Below are 18,973 nucleotides of genomic sequence, written 5' to 3' on the forward strand. Positions count from 1 at the left end.
CCGATGTAGGTTTTAAAACTCTTAGATAAGCTGCAGCTAGTAACATGGGGCGGCTTATCTAAGAGTTTAAAAACCTACATCGGCATTTCCTGCGGCCTATACATGGGGAAATATGGTAATGAATTTCTAGGACTGGATCTGGCAAATGCCCTTTCAGTAGAAACTCAAGACATAGAAACATGCTGGCAGATAAAGGCCAAATGGCCCATATGCAGCTTAAACTATCTCCTCCTCTCCCTATTGGCTAAGGCTCTTTACACTGCATTGTGATGTCATAGAGCTTTATGGTTATCTAATATAATAAAATGCTAGGCCGCGCATGCGCACTAAAAAAAACGTGTTCCCTGATCCGTCGCGAAAACACGAGTGCGCATGCGCGCGTTTTACGTCATCACCTACTCTCCACCTCGCGCCACCGATCACTGTCATCACCTGCTCTCCACCTCGCGCCACCGATCACTGTTCCTCCTGCACCATGCCACGCCAGGCATGTCCGCCACCAGCCTCGAGCTCCTGGGGGCCGGCGGCGCAAGCTGCCCGGCAATGCTGTGCTGAGGTCCCGCCTCCCGCTTCCACCCTACACGGCGCCGCCAGACCCGGCCCTACACTGAGATCCGCGATCAGGGTTGCCATGGAAACCCCACCGCAGTCTCGCGGCTAGGTAGGGGGAACAACAATCACGCTTATGTTCAAGCCGCCGCCACGACTCCTCTCTCGAACCGCACCAGGATCGAGAGAGGAGCTGTGGTGGGGGCTTGAGCATAAGCGCCATTGTTGTTCCCCTACCTAGCCGCGAGGCTGCGGCAGCCTTCCTCACCCGGCTCTCACGGCTGGCGGCCGGCGAACCCTAATGCTGACATTGAATCCAAGTAAACAACTGGGGCTGCCTAAAGAAACAAAGTTTCACGGTGCTTGGCCCGCCAAACAATTCCTGCCGTTGCCGAAATTTGCCCCACCGTTCCTTCCCTTCCTCCATCAGGTACAGTTCAGCTCCGCCTATGTTAAAAGGAGCTGCTTTGAAATTGGAGCCCTGCCACCACCGTAACATGTTCCCTCTGCCACGGTCCCATATGTCACAGAAGGGGCGGGACCAAGGCAGAGGGGAAAGTGCTATGCCAGTGGCAGGCCTCCAATTTCGACACGGCTCCTTTTAAGATTGGTGGAGCTGCACTGCACCCGATGGAGGGAGGGAAGGAAAGGTGATTGTGCGCTGTTGAGCTCCTCTTTGCCCTCAGACCCTCTCCTAACTGCTCCCTCCTGTCTCAGACCACTGGGGGAAGGTGCCCGTCTTCAGCTGCAGGGATGGAGGGAGGGAAGAAGAAAGAAGGGGCCCTGGCAAGCGAGTTATCAAAAGCCAACCATAGCCTGGGACCCCTACATGGTATGAATAATGACCAGACAACAAAAGGTAAGAAAAATAATTTTATTTTCTGTTTTGTGATTACAATATGTCAGATTTGAAATGTGTCTTGAGGGAGGCTGCCGCTGCGGCTTTGGACAGAGGGGCACCATTTTCATGGGAGTCGGCCTTCGGAGAGGCATGGGACGCGGGGTCGGATGCGGGAGGGGCTGCCGCTGCGAAGGGCTTTGGTGGGGGAGCCAGCCAGACCACGAGTGTGGGGACATTGTAAGCGCGGATTGGTCAAGGAGCCGCCGCTGCCGAGGCTTTGAAATTGCTCTCCCACCGTCACTCCCTCCCGCCCCGGCTCTGCCTCTGCCCAGGTTCAAAAGCAGGAGACATCTAGCACCCGTTAATCTAACGGGCTTAAACACTAGTAGAGAAATATGATGGCAGATAAAGGCCAAATGGCCCATCCTATCTGCCCATCTGCAGTATCCACTCTCCTGCTCTCCCTATTGGCTAAGGCTCTTAACATTTGCATCTCCTCTTCCTACAGGCTAAGGCTCTTTACACCTGCATTGTGAGGTCATAAAGCTTTATGGTTATAGAGAAACATGATGGCAGATAAAGGCCAAATGACTCATCCAGTCTGCCCATCTATAGTAACCATTATCTCTTCCTCTCTCTAAGAGATCCCATGTGCCTATCTCAGACTTTCATGAATTCAGACACAGTCTCTACCACCTCTTCCAGGAGTGGCATAGAGAGGGTGAGAGGTGCCTATGTGGTGGCAGCCCCCCCCATCCACTCCTTCCCTGCACCCTCCTGCCTTCCTGAACCTCTTTAACGTTACCGCACGAGCAGCAACCTCCAACCTGCTGCTCCCACCAGTATCAGCTCTTCCTCTTGACGTCACTTCCTAGGTGCGGGTCCAGGAAGTAATGCCAGAGGAAGAGCCGACACTAGTGCGAGCAGCAGGTTGGGGTTGCTGCTTGCGCCAGGAATGTTAAAGAGGTATGGGAGAAGGGAAGGGGCAGAGAGGAGGACGGGTGCCAGCGCCCACACCAAGACAGTGTCCGGGGAGGACCGCTCCTGCCTCCCCTTACACAAGGGGATAGATTCCGTACGAACATAAGGAAGTTCTTCTTCACCCGGAGAGTGGTAGAGAACTGGAACGCTCTTCTGGAGTCTGTCATAGGGGAAATCACCCTCCAGGGATTCAAGACAAAGTTAGACAAGTTCCTGCTGAACCGGAATGTATGCAGGTAGGGCTAGTCTCAGTTAAGGCGCTGGTCTTTGACCAGAGGGCCGCCGCATGAGCGGGCTGCTGGGCACGATGGACCACTGGTCTGACCCAGCAGTGGCAATTCTTATGTTCTTATGTACAGTCTGTTTGGGTACAGTCTAGAGCTCAGATTGTGATGTCATAATGCCTCATTCCACCAATGCCTAAGCTCCGTCCTCATCTGCACAAGCCTCAGACACTTTAAAATCACAAGTAGCAACATTCTAGAGCTCAGATTGTGATGTCATAATGCCTCATTCCACCAATGCCTAAGCTCCATCATCACCTGCACAAGCCTCAAACACTTTAAAATCACAAGTAGCAACATTCTAGAGCTCAGATTGTGATGTCATAATGCCTCATCCCACCAATGCCTAAGCTCCGTCCTCATCTGCACAAACCTCACTTTAAAATCATTAAGTGTTTGAGGCTTCTGCGGGTAAGGCAGAGCTTAAGAAAGGGACAGGGACAGTGACAAAACTCACGGGGACGGGAAAATTGAGCTCCTGCAGGGACGAAGAAAAATTTGTCCCCGTGTCATTCTCTAGTGCTAAGTGATCAGGGCTGGCACACCCATTCTCCTTCTGTCCTGACATGCCCACTTTGCCATGAAAATATTTTTAACGAGCGGTTTGTGCTTGCTAATTTCAGACTTACTGTAGGATCTCCAGTAGTAAGCCCTTTTAAGCATGCGCTAGAGCTTACTGCAGCTCAGTAAAAGGATTCCACAAGGACGCAACATCTTACTTAGGGATTTTTTAAAGTTTGGACCTGAAACTATAACTATAGCTGCCACAACTAGATATTTTCCAGATATTTATACAGCGGTGCAGAAATTCTCTAATAAGATATGATTTGGTGGGGAAAGGAGAGGGACCTGGGAGTGCAGCATTCTTCTTAAAATCTTGGAGCTTGGCACAGTTTTTTTTTAATTCAAGAGGTTTAATGCACCAGATTTAGGGATGTTACTTTTGTGTAAGAAAGAAGGAGCTAAAAATCTGCAGAGAAATAAAGAAAATAAGCTGTAGGGGTAAGCTGTCCTGGAGAGTATGCCCCCCCCCCCCAATATTTTAGGGCCATAATACACTCCCCCAGATCCTCTCTCCAAACTCTCAAAAAAAAAAAAAGTTGTACTGTAGCTCTCATAAATGGTTCATAGACAACACCGCGAAAGACAAAGGTGCGCGCCGACAACTGAGCGCAAGACGGAGGCACGCGCCGAAGAAAATTAGTTTTTAGGGGCTCCGACGGGGGTTTTTGTTGTGGAGCCCCCCCCAGTTTACTTAATAGAGATCGCGCCGGCGTTGTGGGGGGTTTGGGGGGTTGTAACCCCCCATATTTTACTGTAAACTTAACTTTTTCCCTAAAAACAGGGAAAAAGTGAAGTTAAAAGATCTCTATTAAGTAAAGTGGGGGGGTTCCCCCCACGCCCCCCCGTCGGAGCCCTAAAAACCGTAAATTTCTGCAGCGCGCACCTCCGCGCTGCGCTCAATTGTCTGCACGCGCCTTTGTCCCGGCGCGCTTTTGACCCGACACCCTCATAAATGCATTATTACCTCAGCCCAAACAAAAAAAAAAAAAGACAATCACCTGCCATCTATTTTTAACCTTTATTTCTACATTAACAATTAAGTCCTATATGAGTATTCCTGACCCAAATAAAGAAACAAGTGTTAGTTTAAAAAGCTGTGGCAGAACATAAAGTGACATTTCACAAGATACTGTAACGTGTCGCCATAGTGTTTCTTCAGTAAAATGCTTTTAGGCATGCTACTTGTAAAACTGCAAATTTTGTGTTCCTTGCCTTGGGTAAGGCACTCAGCAAATGCCCAAATAAGTGAGCATGTTACAGACCACCAATGAAGCAATTTTAAAAAGTAACCCCAAAACGGTTGCTGCTGCTTAAAACATGTAGAGCTGTGCATAAAATTATGCACAGGATTAAGAGGAAGATTCTCAAAACGTCACGATAAAATCCAATGGGCTGCTACCGAGGCCACTATTGTAATGATTTCAAAAAAGGCTAGTCAGTCTCAAAAGACTGCATGCAAATGAGGTCCGCGGATGTTCACGTAGGCTTGCTAAATTTACTTGAGATGAGCTGCTGGTCAGCACACACGCAGAATACATCAGCATATTTAAAAAACAAACAAACAACACACAACCACCCCCACCAAATCAAATTGAATATTGGCAGGAGAGATGCCCACTCTCTCGCCATGCTTAAACAACCTCCGGACACCCACCTCTGGCAGCAGGAGGGATGCCCACTCTCTCCCGCCACGTTGCACATCCTCTGACACTACTAGCCACCCACCGCACTCCACAACGGGAGAGATGACCACCCACCCCCCAACTCCCCATGTGCCCCCTACAACCCCCCTGCCCCTCCCTACCTTATTCACACACTCAAGCCATAAGGATGCCTACCCACTCCAGTTGGCAGGCCCGCCTCTTACAAAATGACAGACCTTCCCCTTCTCGGGGCATCCTATGATGCACTGGGGAAGGGCCTAAGGCTATGATTGGCCCAGTTGAATAAGGCCCTTCCTAGGGTGCTTAAGGCCCTGCTGCAAGGGGGAGGGGTAGTAGTAGTGACGAGGGATTCTGCAGTGGGAGAGAGTGGGCATCTCTCCTGATAATCTTTGATTTGGGTTCGTTTGCTTTTTTTTTTTTTTTGTTTGGTGGGGTTTTTTTTAAAATTTGCGTAGGGAACATCTTACTTTCCTGTCAATCAACACTCAGACACTGATCAGAACGTAAGGCTACGACGGCTCAGACCTGTCGGCAAATTTTGCCAGCAAATGTGGCACAACAAGGTTAGGGAATTGCTCGGCGATGATAGAGAATCGCTTGGAATGCTCATTTTAATATTAAATGACCTCATTGTATTACATTTGCATGGCAGTACCAGAGACTGCTAGGAAAAGACCATTGATGTGATAATCTGCGCTAAAACACATGCATGCTAAACTGGCCGAAACCGGTTTGGCGAGCATGTTAAATGCATGTTTTAGCTTCGAGAATCTTCCCCTAAGGGCTCCTTTTACTAAGCTGCGCTACATTGCCGTGCACGCTACACGCTAACGCCTCCATAGAGCTGCCGTTAGTATTATTTTGTGCAGTGCGGGGTTAGCGCGCGCTAAAAACGCTAGCACAGCTTAGTAAAAGGAGACCTAAGTCTTTACAGGAGTTGGTAGTTTTAGATGGGTGTGGGGAGGGGATGGAGGAATCCTCCCCCCCAGATTGGCTACTGCATGACCCTTCCTATTCGTATTAGCTACTCCACTGAATGCTCTGTTGGGTAATGCTAAAAATTATTCCTCCCCCCTCTTGGAGAAACTCTTCCCCTACAGCAGGGATCTCAAAGTCCCTCCTTGAGGGCCGCAATCCAGTCGGGTTTTCAGGATTTCCCCAATGAATATGCATTGAAAGCAGTGCATGCACATAGATCTCATGCATATTCATTGGGGAAATCCTGAAAACCCGACTGGATTGGGGCCCTCAAGGAGGGACTTTTGAGATCCCTGCCCTACACCATTGCTATTGTAGCCTTGTTCCGTCTACTAAAGCTTTGACATTGCAGTCCCCCTCCCCCGAACATTTTGGAACAGGAGTCCGTGTCAAATGGACATGTTCTAGTCTCACGAGAGTCCTATAACAGACATGCTCATTGTACGTGTGTTACAGTAAATCTCAAATGATTTTTTCCCACTCCAAATTAAACTTTTTTTTTCTGTGTTTATTTTATTGTTTTGTAGTGATTTTATTTATTTATTTTTTGGGGGGAAAAGGCGGTCTACAAATGCCAGAATTAAATGAAATTAAGTTCTAGTAATCACAGAAAGATATATATATTAAAAAAAAAAAAAAGCAAGAAAGGCAGTGACACTAGAAACCAAAAGAGGAACCACAGCTTTCTTTCCTGCCTTACAACTTAATACTATGAGGAAATAAAGCCTTAACACCAGTGTCTGAGAGAGCTGTGGTTCAGTGCCTGGGTCACAGAAAGCCATTATGTAAATAAAGACTCCAGTCTACATCTCCTGAATGAAATTTAGGATTGCAATAGCACTTTTTTATGTACACTTTAAATCTGCCATTAGCTCATCCGTGAACTAGTAATGGTGGAAAATCACCAAGCTATTGTTTTTCTAGGAGGTTCCCGTTCTAGAAAACACAATGTACACGCCTCCCTCCTTATTCGCGGTTTTGACTATTCGCGGTTTTTGGTGTCGGGACCCCCCCCTTAACGAATCGACCTTACCTGGTGGTCTAGCGGTGACGCGGGGCAGGATTTATCCTCCTACTCTCCTGCCCTGTGCAGATCAGTCATCGAAAATGGCTCCTGCGAGTTCCCGTGGTCTCATGAGACTACAACGGGAACTCACGGCAGCCATTTCCGATGACAGCTCTGCAAGGGGCAGGAGTGTAGCAAGTTTGCTCCTGCCCCGCGTCACCACTAGACCACCAGGTAAGGTCCGGGACGCAAGAGGGAGACAGGGGTGGGTCAGAGTCAGCCCAAAAATTATTCGCAAATTTTCCATATTCACGGGAAGGCTCTGCCCCTAACCCCCGTGAATAAGGAGGGAGGAGTGTAGTTCTTCTTAATTTAACCTGGAAATATGATTAGGGTGCTGGTCTACTCTCAACTCTTCCTCCACTTCACTTCTTTCATCTTCCTCAGGCACCTTGATTACCATTTAGGAGTTTTAGAGTTAGAACTCAACGGATGCCATAGGAGCCAGCTCTGTGCTAAGCACCCCCCCACCCCCCAACATTGAGTAAGTGCCTTCAATTGTATCCAGGGAGAGGTAATTCCTATTGTGTTGGTACCCGCAATCATTTTGGAATGTTGCCATTGTACCTACGCTAAACTGAAACTTAGCTTTGTATACAAGTCATCAACCAAATAAGGAGCTCGACTTGGTTAACAATGATTTAAAAAATACAAAAGATGAAAAGTAAAAAACAAAATCAGGAGAAATATTAATGCAGTTGGTTTCCAAAATATTTAGCAAATAAAATAGTTTTTAAAGTTTTGCAAAAAAATTGAAAAGAACCGGAACCCCTTAAGATAAAAGGAATTTCATTTAAAGACAAAAGATTGGCTAAGGGGTCCTTTTACTAAGGTAGATGCACTAGCGCTAAAAATTAGCGCGTGCTAAATGCTAACACGTCCATTTATAGTCTATGGATGCATTAGCGCGCACTAGGACACACTAGTGTGCCTTAGTAACAGGAACCCTAAGTGTCTTAATTCATTTTATTCCCTTTACTGAAGGAAAGGAAAGCTTGAATTGTTGGGTTACTTCTTGCAAGAGAGACTCTAAAAGCATTCCAAGATAGAGAGACAAGAGGAGCAAAAATCCCATGCAGGATTTTGAAAGTGATACATGCACATTTGAAATGGATGCTAAGATGGACAGGAAGCCAGTGAAGGTTTTGAAGCAGAGGAGATACACGATCAAATTTACTTTTTCCAAAGATTGATTTTGCAGCAGCATTCTGTATCGGCTGAAGTCTTTGCAAGCAGACGGAATGACAAAAAGATGGCGCCCAAAGAGCTACTAAGCCATTTTGATTCAGTTTCAGGGAAGGCTTTTGTTTTATAAAGGTCTATAATATGCATAGAAAATACATCGGATGTGTACTGTATTGCCACTTCTGGAAAACCTCAATTCCTGCTTATTTCTCAAGCACTCTCGTCCCAAAAGGAGCTACAAACCCTTGCCACAAGCACCTCTCTTAGTGTGGTGGCCAGGCTATGGCAGGAAAAGTTTCTCTCCCCCTAGCCCTGGGTAGCCCATTGGTCTCCTGCTTGCTGGGTGTGGATTGTTCATGTGCACACCATGTTATAAGATATTCTGTGGGCATTTCACCTTGTTGTTGATTTTCACATGCAGCATATCTTTAAAATGTTGCATGAGCATCCCCAAAACTCCCAATTGCGACCTCAGGTATCATTGCACTCACCATGAGAATGAAGCATAGAGAAGTCTTCCTGGTGTCCTCAGATATATAATACCAGCCAGAACTTTGGCTTATCAGTTGTAGCTGGATAATTGCAAGTTTAGATGGATAGCACTTTCGGCAAGGAAAAACCATCTTGTGCTGTTTTCTTGCACACTGCCTAATGCATTATCAACACTTTATGAAATTTCAAGATAATAAGATGATCTATGGAAGGAAGTCTGCACTTACTGAGTCTTACCTTTATAAAAGTGCTATTGTTATCTTATAGAAACTGAGTGCATAATCCTTTTTGAAATATGAATAATTTACCACTTCTGCAGAGGATAGATCATAATTGAACTCTTTCATAGGCAAGTGATGAGATGATTCTGGTAATGAACAGTCAAAGCAATTGCAGCCTTCTGTTTATAGGATGCAAAATCTTATTTCTCCCTTAGTAAGAAAAAAGCAGGCATGGAAAGAGAAATACCCAAAGCGGTAGATCTGGGGTCACTTGGGAGATCTTGATGGATTTGTTTGTTCTTCCTCCCCCCCCCCCTTCTCTTCCCTTACCACCTACCTGTACACATAAAGAAATTACAAATCCTTTCTTAACCAAAAGGAAGCATTATCATTTTCACCCAGTAGGAGGCAGGTGGACAAAAGGTTTGGCCATACTAAAGTCTCTTCTTATTGTGGTCGGGGGTCCCTACAACATCGTCTTTGGCCTGTTTTCCTGTTCCATCACTCTGCAAACTAGTTTGGAGCCCATCTTCCCCCTCCCTACCCATTACAAACTGAAAGCCTGCTGCAAGACCACCAAGGTGGAGAATCCTTTAAAAATCCACACAGGAGTATTTAATCAATTCATAAAATCTGATAAGCTTGGAAGCCTGGTTTACATTCCACTGTTGGTCAAATCTCTTAACACTATTGCCTCACATACAAATTTAGGGACCAAATCTCAGCGCCTAACACCGGTGCTAGAGCCAATTGGCGATGGACTACTGCTGGCATTAGAACCCACAGTCTGCTCAGAGGGGTTCTAGCTCAGGAAAGGGAACTTGCATGGCATTTCAAAGCTCACGTTCAAAGCACTGAAGAATTAAGTGACTTGCCCAGGGTCACAAGAAGCAGCACCGGGATATGAACCATATGGGTGGTAAAACACTACCACAACGGTATGCAAATGTAGTCAAACCAATGGTAAATAGATCATTATTTCTCCCTCCCAATGCTGAGAGAACCTCACACAAAACAAAGCAGCCCTTACCGCCAAAAATCTAATGCCAACTTGAAGGTGGGTGTTAGGGTGCTTGAAGACAGATTAAGCAGAGCTGCCAGTACTGGCCTCACCAACTGCGAGAAGAAAGGATGGGCTATCGCAAGCATCCTGAACTGTGTATTGGGCCGCCTTCCCAAGAACATCAGTGGTGAGCGCAACAGGGATGATCAATACAGATAGGGGAGGAAGAGCTGCTGTACAGTTCATAGTCCTCATTTAACCATGGACTCCATGCTCCCCAGTTTGACTGGGCATGCACAAAGAGCTGCGATTCCAGCACAGGTCTCGCGTGTACGCATCAGGCACGTTCCTCCTCCACTTCCCCATGCACAATGTTAACAGCATGCTTATAATTTGCATGCTATTAGCATTAAGAATTGGGAAGTATTTTTCCTGTGCTGTTCCCTACAGCATCGGAATTCTGAGAATTGGCTCCTTAGCTTGCAAGACCTCTAGGGACCGAGTAATACCTAGTGTACTTGAATGTACAATAAGAACATAAGAATAGCCATAGTGGGTCAGACCAATGGTCTATCTAGCCCAGTAGCCACAGTAACCAATCCAGGTCACAAGTACCTGGCAAAAACCCAAATACTAACATTCCATGCTATGGACTTTTCCTCCAGGAACTTGTCCAAATCATTTGGCAACGTGTTCCAGAGCTTTGAATGAAAAAAATATTCCTTCCTATTGGTTTTAAAAGTATTCCCCTGTAACTTCATCGAGTGTCCTATAGTTTTTGTAATTTTTGAGGGAGTAACACATTGAATCACTTCTACCCATTTTATACCACTCAGGATTTTGTTGACTTCAGTCATATCTCCCCTCAGCTGTCTGAAGAGCCCTAACTTTTTTAGTCCTTCTGCATACAAGAGAAGTTCATCCCCTTTATCATCTTGGTCACTCTTCTTTGAGCCTTTTCTAATTCTGCTATATCTTTTTTGAGATATGGATACATAATATTCTTAGTCTTATTTACCATCTTTCATCATTGACATTTTTCCTTATTAGTTCAGTCAATTATATTATCTTGTCTCGATTATTGTAATGTTATTTACCTCAGTATCACAAAAACTTGTCTTCATAGATTGCAATTGATTCAAAATACTGCTGTGAAATCGATTTTTGGGAAACGTAAATTTGACCACGTGACTCCATTGCTCCAGAGTCTCCATTGGCTCCCAGTTTATTTTAGAGTTCAATTCAAATGTGCTTGTGTTGTTTTTAGAATCCTATGTGGTATTTTTACTCCTCTTCTTCTTTTATCTTGGAACGCTTACAGATTTTCCTGTGCAAGAGGTAATCAACAATTTAAATTATCTCTTCCTTCCAAGAAAGTGATAAAAGGAGTCAAGATTTTTACTCAATCTCCGATTTTTAAGCTCTCTCAACTTTGGAATGATCTTCCACTCCTTTTAAGGAGTTCCGGTTCACTCCAATTTTTTTGTAAATCTTTTAAAACTATTTTTTTTGCATAACAGTTTGAAAATTAATCTTCCGAAACTTAGTCTTATTCTTTAAGGTTTTTATTTGTTATGTTAAATTATTGTAAACCGAGTCGAGCTTTCTTGAACTGATGTCTCGGTATATAAATCCAAGCGTTAGATTAGATCCCTTTTCCAATAATTCCTAGATCTTGATTGATGTTTTGGCCACTACCACACATTGGCCAGAAGGTGTCAGAATATTGTCCAGATCTTTTTCTTGGGCACCGACTCCCAAGGTGGACCCTAACATCTGGTAATTATGATTTGGATTAGTCTTCCCAATGTGCATCAGTTTGCATTAATCCACATTAAATTTCATTTTCCATTTGGATGCCCAAGTCTTCCAATTTCCTAAGGTCTGCCTGCAATTTTTCACAGTCTGCATGCGGTTTAACAACTTTGAACAGTTTAGTGTCATCTGCAAATTTAACTCACTTTGAGCTACTAAGGAAAAAGCTGTGAGCTAAATCTAAGTAAATAAAACAATATACTGTTTCTCTAATTAAATTAATTAAAAAACCTGTTTCCTCATAATCCTGCTAATCTAACCACACAGGTTATATATAGTTTACACAGAATTCAACTTCTGGAAAACTATTTGGGGTCAAATTATTACGATATTGGAAGTTCAACTAGCAATATCATACGATATATTATTTGGAATGACATTGTTCACCAAGAAACCTATGAATGCAAATCAGAATAAATTGCTCCTCATCATGACACGAGTGGCCATGCAGATGATAATGAAAAATTGGGATAACTTGAATTAGTTTTTGGTGGGAGTCCGCTTGTCAAATTTATAAGTTTGAAAACATTTATTCTAAACAGAGGGGTCATCATAGTAAATTCAAGGAAATTTGAGGCCCATTAACAAAATATTGCAAGTTATGATATATTTATATTATTTCCCTTTGGTTTATGAAAGATTGTTATACACATCCAGGAGGTGGGTTTTAATAACTGTATAATATTTGATTGAATTAGAGTGCAGCTTGTTATATTACTTGTTTGTTCAGATGTTTGCACTATGTATATGATTTTAAAATAAATAAAGAATTTTTAAAAAAAAGAATGAAGTATAAAAATTGATCACGAAAGATATTAAAAAGCCTGGTTTTCCACATTTGCAGACTGCTGAAAAGAATCAGGTAATGATCTTGTGCATACGCGACCTCTCCTGAGATGCCGATTACCATTTCATGTTATCAGTAATGTGTGTGTCCTGATATTAACCTCTTTATTTCCATGTGAAAAGACACACACAAAACACAAATGCCTTCATTCCATAACCTGGCACCTACCTATGTGGGGACATGCTAGGTGCACACACTGAATGCCACTGTGCACCCAGAGCTGAAAGGGACATTTTTGGAGGAGTGGTGAGGACGGGATATGGGCCGACCTACACTTAATTGTACTGCAGGGATAATCGAATGTTTGATGAGGCTGCCTGGACCGAACTTATACTGTCTGACTTAGGCGATCTAAAACCAGGTCTAAGTGCCAGAAGGTATGCAGAGTGACCAGATAACCACCACAGACATAAAAGTACAGACCCCTACACACTCCCCCGGTGATCACTGACCCCTTCACACCGCCATAAAAATCAGATTAAAAACCTGTCTCCGGAACATCAGCACCCTCTATAGGAAAGCCAAGTAGAGCTGCACAGAAGTGGCTTAAGTAGTCTGGGGGGTGGGCTAGTAAACCATAGAGAGGAGGACCCAGGCCCATAAGCCACTCCAGCCACTACATTCATGGTGGAAAGTGTGAGCCCACCAAAAAAAACCCAAAACCCTACTGTACTGCCATACAGGTTCCATTTGCAGCCATAATGGCTATTGGGGTTGTAGCCAGGTGGTTATAGTGGGTTTTGAGGGGCTCAACATAACTTATATGGGAGTTCTGGTGAAATGTTTATGTGGCACCCTTTTTGTGAAGTTCACAGCAGTGCCCCACTGCTCTGTTGCCGTGTCTGGGTGGCCAGTCCACCACATTGCTGGCCCCACACATGTCCAAAAGGTCTTGTTTTGGGCGTTTGGGACTTGGACGAATATTTGGACGAGAATATGGTATAAAGATAGACGTAGTGACGGTCTGTACGATCGAACGCCTGGATGTACATCTGAATGATTTTTTTATTTTTTTTTTAAGTATACTTTAGACGTATTTTTCGAGAACGGACATTTGTGCCCTGCCGACTTTGGGCGACTAGCGCCCTACGTCCAAATCGTACTTAGAAGTATGTTTTGATTATGCCCCTCTAAACTTAGATATCTTTCTATCAACTTGTGCTGGCATTCTACAAAAGCGCTTACACGTGTGTTTTTATAAAACAGTGCTCATCATGAATATTTCTGATGCTTAATTTCTATCACCCGGTTATAGAATTATCCACTGAATCACTTAAAAAGAAATAAAACCCTAGGAAAATCCATCACATTGTCTTATTTCAACCTGGATCCATTTTGAAAGTGGGTTTGTTCAGCTTTAGCCAATGGGAAGCAGCAGTTTGCCATATACAAGGTGATACAGGAGGCTTCTCAGATCACAGGTCTGGGGAGTGGTGCATCAGTGAACACAGAAAAACTTCCTCCCCCCCCTCCCCCGCCAGGACTTCACAGAAGCCATAGCAAATGCAGATCAGTTTCAGGGCCACTTCCCTAGAATGCAGGATCCTGCCAGCCCCAACCCCTGCCAGGGCCAGATAAGGTCACTTTTTCTCAAGCTCCTGGATTGTTTGGCCTTGCTTGCATAACTAACAAGACAATTACAGTCCTATATCCTTTACCTTTCCGATCTCCATAGTGCGGTATTGCAGTCAAAAGAAAAAGGTGAAAACTAAGGCTTCTCTAGAGAAAATAACCCTTTGGGAAAGATGTTCTGTTTCTGTACAAGCATCGGGACCAGGGTCAGAAAGATCGTGTAATGAAAGAGCAAAAGAAAGAGCTCCATCTTTTACACTAGCCAAATGGCATCTCAGGACCAGGCGTGCAATTCTCTTTTCAGAGACCCGGCCGTGGCCAATTGACTTTCCAGAGGGAAGGTCTTTTATTCCGTCTGTCCAGTTAAGGAAGATTTAGTAATGAGTTTTCCAAGTTTTATTTAAAATTTGATGAATCGCTTAATCTTAATACAAAGCGATGAACTAATGTAAAAGAATTAGTACGTCACAATATTCAGGGAGGCAATACAAATAACATATGCATATCATATAGCGTAGACAGGACCGAGAGGGAAGTGGGAAATGCAATATATGAATGTAAGTAAGACGAGTAAGGGAAATAACAAAAGGGAGGATTAAAAAAAAAAAAAAAGATCAGCGGTTAGAATTAAAAAGTAAAGAGTATGTCCTAATTATATAGAACTAAAGCAGCCTTAAAAAGAAAACATTTTAACTTGCTTTTAAATTTGTCCATAACACGTTCTTCCCTGTATTTTATCTGTTCTATGTATTACTTCTTTCCCTGCCCATGCCGGTATTTTCTGCATTATATTGTAAAGTCTTTCTGTCTTTATCTGTTTTTTAAGTCCATTATTCTAATTTGTATTTTATCTGTATCCCTTGTATTAGCTCACCTTGTTGTGAACCGCCTAGAACTTTTTTGATATGGCGGTATATAAGAATAAAATTATTATTCTTCTTTGAGATTCTGTATAGAATATTGCTACTCTCTGGGATTCCGGAATCTTGCTATTCTTTGAGATTCTGTATGGAATGTTGCTACTTTTTGGGATTCTAGAATCTTGTTACTCTCTGGGATTCCGGAATCTTGCTATTCTTTGAGATTCTGTATGGAATGTTGCTACTCTTTGAGATTCTAGAATCTTGTTACTCTCTGGGATTCCGGAATCTTGATAGGCTGATATCTTAATGCATTCTGCTTCATTTTTTCAATCAAGTTCCTTATATTCATCTTGATGTATTTTATCTGTTCTATGTATTACTTCTTTATTATGTATGGGGGGGGGGGGGTTCCACAGTTGCAGAGCCACAACTGAAAAAATGTATTGTCTGCCTGTATTGGTGGATTTGAGAGATGGAACCAGTAGTAAATGTTGATCATTAGATCTAAGTGTTCGGGTATTAAGACTCTGTCCATGAAGGAAGGGGTTTTTATAGAGTATTGATTTAAGGGTTAGGAAACATCTTGTGGCTTTGCAGGAACTACAGAGGATTCAAATATCAGGTGCTCTCTTTGTTTTGTAAACCGCTTCGGTAGTTTCCATTGTGGGGGGGGGGGGGGGAGGCGGTATATCACGCTTAGAATAAACATAAATAGAACAGGAAAAGAAAATGTTCTTCCTCCAACAACTCCAGCTCTCTCTTGCACTAACCTCCAGAAACATGGTCCGTCTCGCTTTTTTAAACGACTACAACGTGTCTATTTCACGTCTAAAGTAGCCGAGTTAAGTGGTTGCCGGACTTCCCAGTTTTGCAACCAGCCTGCACGATGCCGGGCACCTGCCCGCACTCGGCCGAGTTTAGGGGAAATGGGAACCCGGTGGCGAATCCACGTTCTCCAGCAATCCTTCCTTGCCCCCCCCCCCCCCCCCCCCCGCACTCTAAAGCTGTCCTTACCTGGGGAAGGACACAGGGCGAAAGCTCATTTCCGAGCCGCTCAGCGTTCGGTGCAGGTTCGGACAGCGCGGACGACATTCGCTCGAACAAAAGGAAGCGGGCGAAGTCCAGAAACGGGAGCTGTCCAGCGCTGCGGCTCTAAAGTCCCGGGCGAAGAGGCTGAGGGAGGGCGCGAGCGCCGGCGCGCGACACTAGAAACACACACAGTATCGACCGCGCAGCCTTCCCTCTCTCGCGCCGCCTCCCCACCAGCTCGCGCGACCCCGGCACGCCCCCTCCCTCTCCCCCGCCCCTCGGACACGCCCCCACCCCCTACCTCGTCTCTAGCTTGGCCGGCAGCGATTGCGAAGAACCTCCCTCTCCCCGCCCCTCAGGCACCACAGTCCAATAGCACACGTCCCCTGAACCCCCCGCCTCTCTAGCTCGCGCGACCTCGGCCACACAGACCATCCTCCCTCTTCCCGCCCCTCCAGTTCGCGCTCCGTCAACAGTGGGCAGGAGGTAGCTCCGCCCCTCCCTGTTGCCAGGATACTAGCGTTGGCTGACCTGCCTATCGTGGCTGACGTCAGCGAACCGGTGTGAGACTTCCACGGGGGTGGAGGAGGAGGAAGGAAAGTGCTGCTTCTCTTATCTGCTGGAGGCAAAGAAAGCGACCCTCCCCTCCCTGCAAATTATTGGATTTTAAACGCTGTTTCCCCCCCCAAATGCAAAACCGACTTTCATTTTCTGCGCTCCCTATGCATTAAAGTTCACAATCTCTTTTAACATTTCGGGGGACTGAAAGCTCTGAAACCCAAGTCCGAGTTTGAAATCTCGTTGACGGGATCCGAGGGAGGGAAGTCGCCTTTCTCTGTGGATCATCCGATTGCGAGATGCCGGGGTGTGACGAGGCATTTAAATGATTCACATGGCTACCGTTTATTTAAATGTGTTGCATGTGAACGATGAAAGTACAAATCTTGTTCCGACTGGCCCCGGATAGGCAGCGGGGTGAGAGGAACATTTTTTAACAGAATCAAGAACAAAACAGTCCACGATAGCATAAAAATGCATCGTATTAACAGCCCTTAAGGACAGGAAAAAGGTCCTATTCGCGCCAACATTTACCACTTTGAACCAAAGTGGGTCACAGTAAAAACAGGCGAATCAGGCAACAGGAGAGAGGCAGAACAATGGTCCTTCCAGAGGAAAAGAAGCCGAAAAGAGGATCAATAAAAACATCCATTTATTCTGTCCATCCGCAAAGATAACACAGTAAAAACATACACAATGCAAAATAAACTCATACAAACACACAATATTCATCTTAAGAAACTAAACAATTACATACATACAAATCTTTTAACAGAGTCCCACCAACAAACATTCACATTATCCTGCCCTGGACACAATGACGAGAATACAGCACTCACAGAGCTGGTTACTATGATTATACCTCTGCTGTTGCATCAGACTTAAAACACCCTTGTGCCTTATGCAAGAAAAAATATCCCTGAGGTGTTGCAAGTAAAGCAGCTCATGAATATTAATATAACTATTATTAAACTGGCCAATTTAGTTACATATTGGTTAATTGCACACTCAATACAAGGCTAGATATGGACTATATAACCACTAACCCCCTGATTCTTGCATCCCCCCCCCCCCACACCTTTACACTTAGCGTGCAAAATTATGTCTGCAATACCTAAATTGACAAATTTGCTGCTAATTGGCACAGACAACCAGTTATTGGTCATAATTGTTATTGATCTGCACTAATTAGAATTACACGCATCACTGGCCTTAGTATTCTATAACCCTAGCATACAAATTCTATAGGGTGTGGATGGAGAGTGGGGGTGTAAGGGGGGCCCCAGAACTTATATGCTAGGGTTACAAAATACTGACACGTGTAACTGTAACATTTAGGGCTCCTTTTATCAAGGTGCTCTACGGGGGTTAGCGCGTCGGACATTTAGGCACGCGCTAACCCCCGCGGCACACCAAGACACGCCTCGTCAATGGAGGCGTTAGCGACTAGCGCGGCAGGCGGTTGAACGCTCGGTATTCCACGCGTTAACCGCCTACCGCAGCTTGATAAAAGGAGCCCTTAGTCATGTACATTTGCTCCAGCCACTGACATGGTATAAGGAGCTGTGCCTAATTTTTGTCTGTACAGAACTACCCCAAATTCCTACAAGACCCCTGTGGACTGATTTTCCAACTTCTGGGTTTCCTTTTCTCCCAGATATATCCCCACCTCCTCAGTGCTGCTGTTCAGAAACTGAATCCAATCCAAACCTTAGGGCTTATTTGCTGCCTCGCATTAATGCAGTGGTTCCCAACCCTGTCCTGGAGGACCACCAGGTCAATCGGGTTTTCAGGCTAGCCCTAATGAATATGCATGGAGCAGATTTGCATGCCTCTCACTTCCATTATATGCAAATCTCTCATGCATAATCATTAGGGCTATCCTGAACACCCGAATGACCTGGTGGTCCTCCAGGACAGGGTTGGGAACCACTGCATTAATGGTTTATGTATCTTTCTTTTAAGTTTTCCTTGCACATCCAGGGGGTGGGGGGGGGGGGGGGAGGGAACTGTATTTGGGAAATTGATATTAATTCTTCATAATAAAGTAATCACTAAAGATGTCTTATATTATTAATAATTGAGAGAAGGGTAATATAGTGTAATCTCTGTAATAATTTTTGTGTTTAATCAAATGTATTACACTGTTTTAGTTTGTAAAACAATAAAATTTTAAAAAATAAAATAAAAACCTTAGGGCTCCTTTTATCAAGGCGTGCTACGGGGGTTAGCGCATCGGACATTTCATCATGCGCTAATTCCTGTGGCACCCTAAAATCCTAATGCCTCATCAATGGAGGCATTAGGTACTAGCGCGGCGGCTGTTTAACGCGTGGTATTCTGCGTGTTAAACCGCTACCGCCCCTTAGTCTTATATACCAGGTCATTCCCACTGGGGACTCGATCTGGTTCACAAAATTAATTAGAAAGACAAAGGAAAGCTTTGATTGACCAGAAATTA

At 44.7% G+C, this 18,973-nt stretch overlaps 1 protein-coding gene across 1 annotated transcript in view; it reads right to left on the reverse strand.

Annotated features, from left to right (window-relative positions):
* RAB11FIP4 (RAB11 family interacting protein 4) overlaps positions 1 to 16,217 on the reverse strand; it is a 72,012-nt gene extending 55,795 nt beyond the window's left edge. Inside the window, exon 1 of the mRNA XM_033962253.1 lies at positions 15,940 to 16,217. Coding sequence (XP_033818144.1) covers positions 15,940 to 16,017 — 78 coding nt within the window. The 5' untranslated portion in view covers positions 16,018 to 16,217. The remainder of the gene's footprint in view (positions 1 to 15,939) is intronic.
* Between the last annotated feature and the right edge of the window lie 2,756 nt (positions 16,218 to 18,973).

Source organism: Geotrypetes seraphini, chromosome 10 (assembly GCF_902459505.1).
Source record: "Geotrypetes seraphini chromosome 10, aGeoSer1.1, whole genome shotgun sequence".
Taxonomy (NCBI): domain Eukaryota; kingdom Metazoa; phylum Chordata; class Amphibia; order Gymnophiona; family Dermophiidae; genus Geotrypetes; species Geotrypetes seraphini.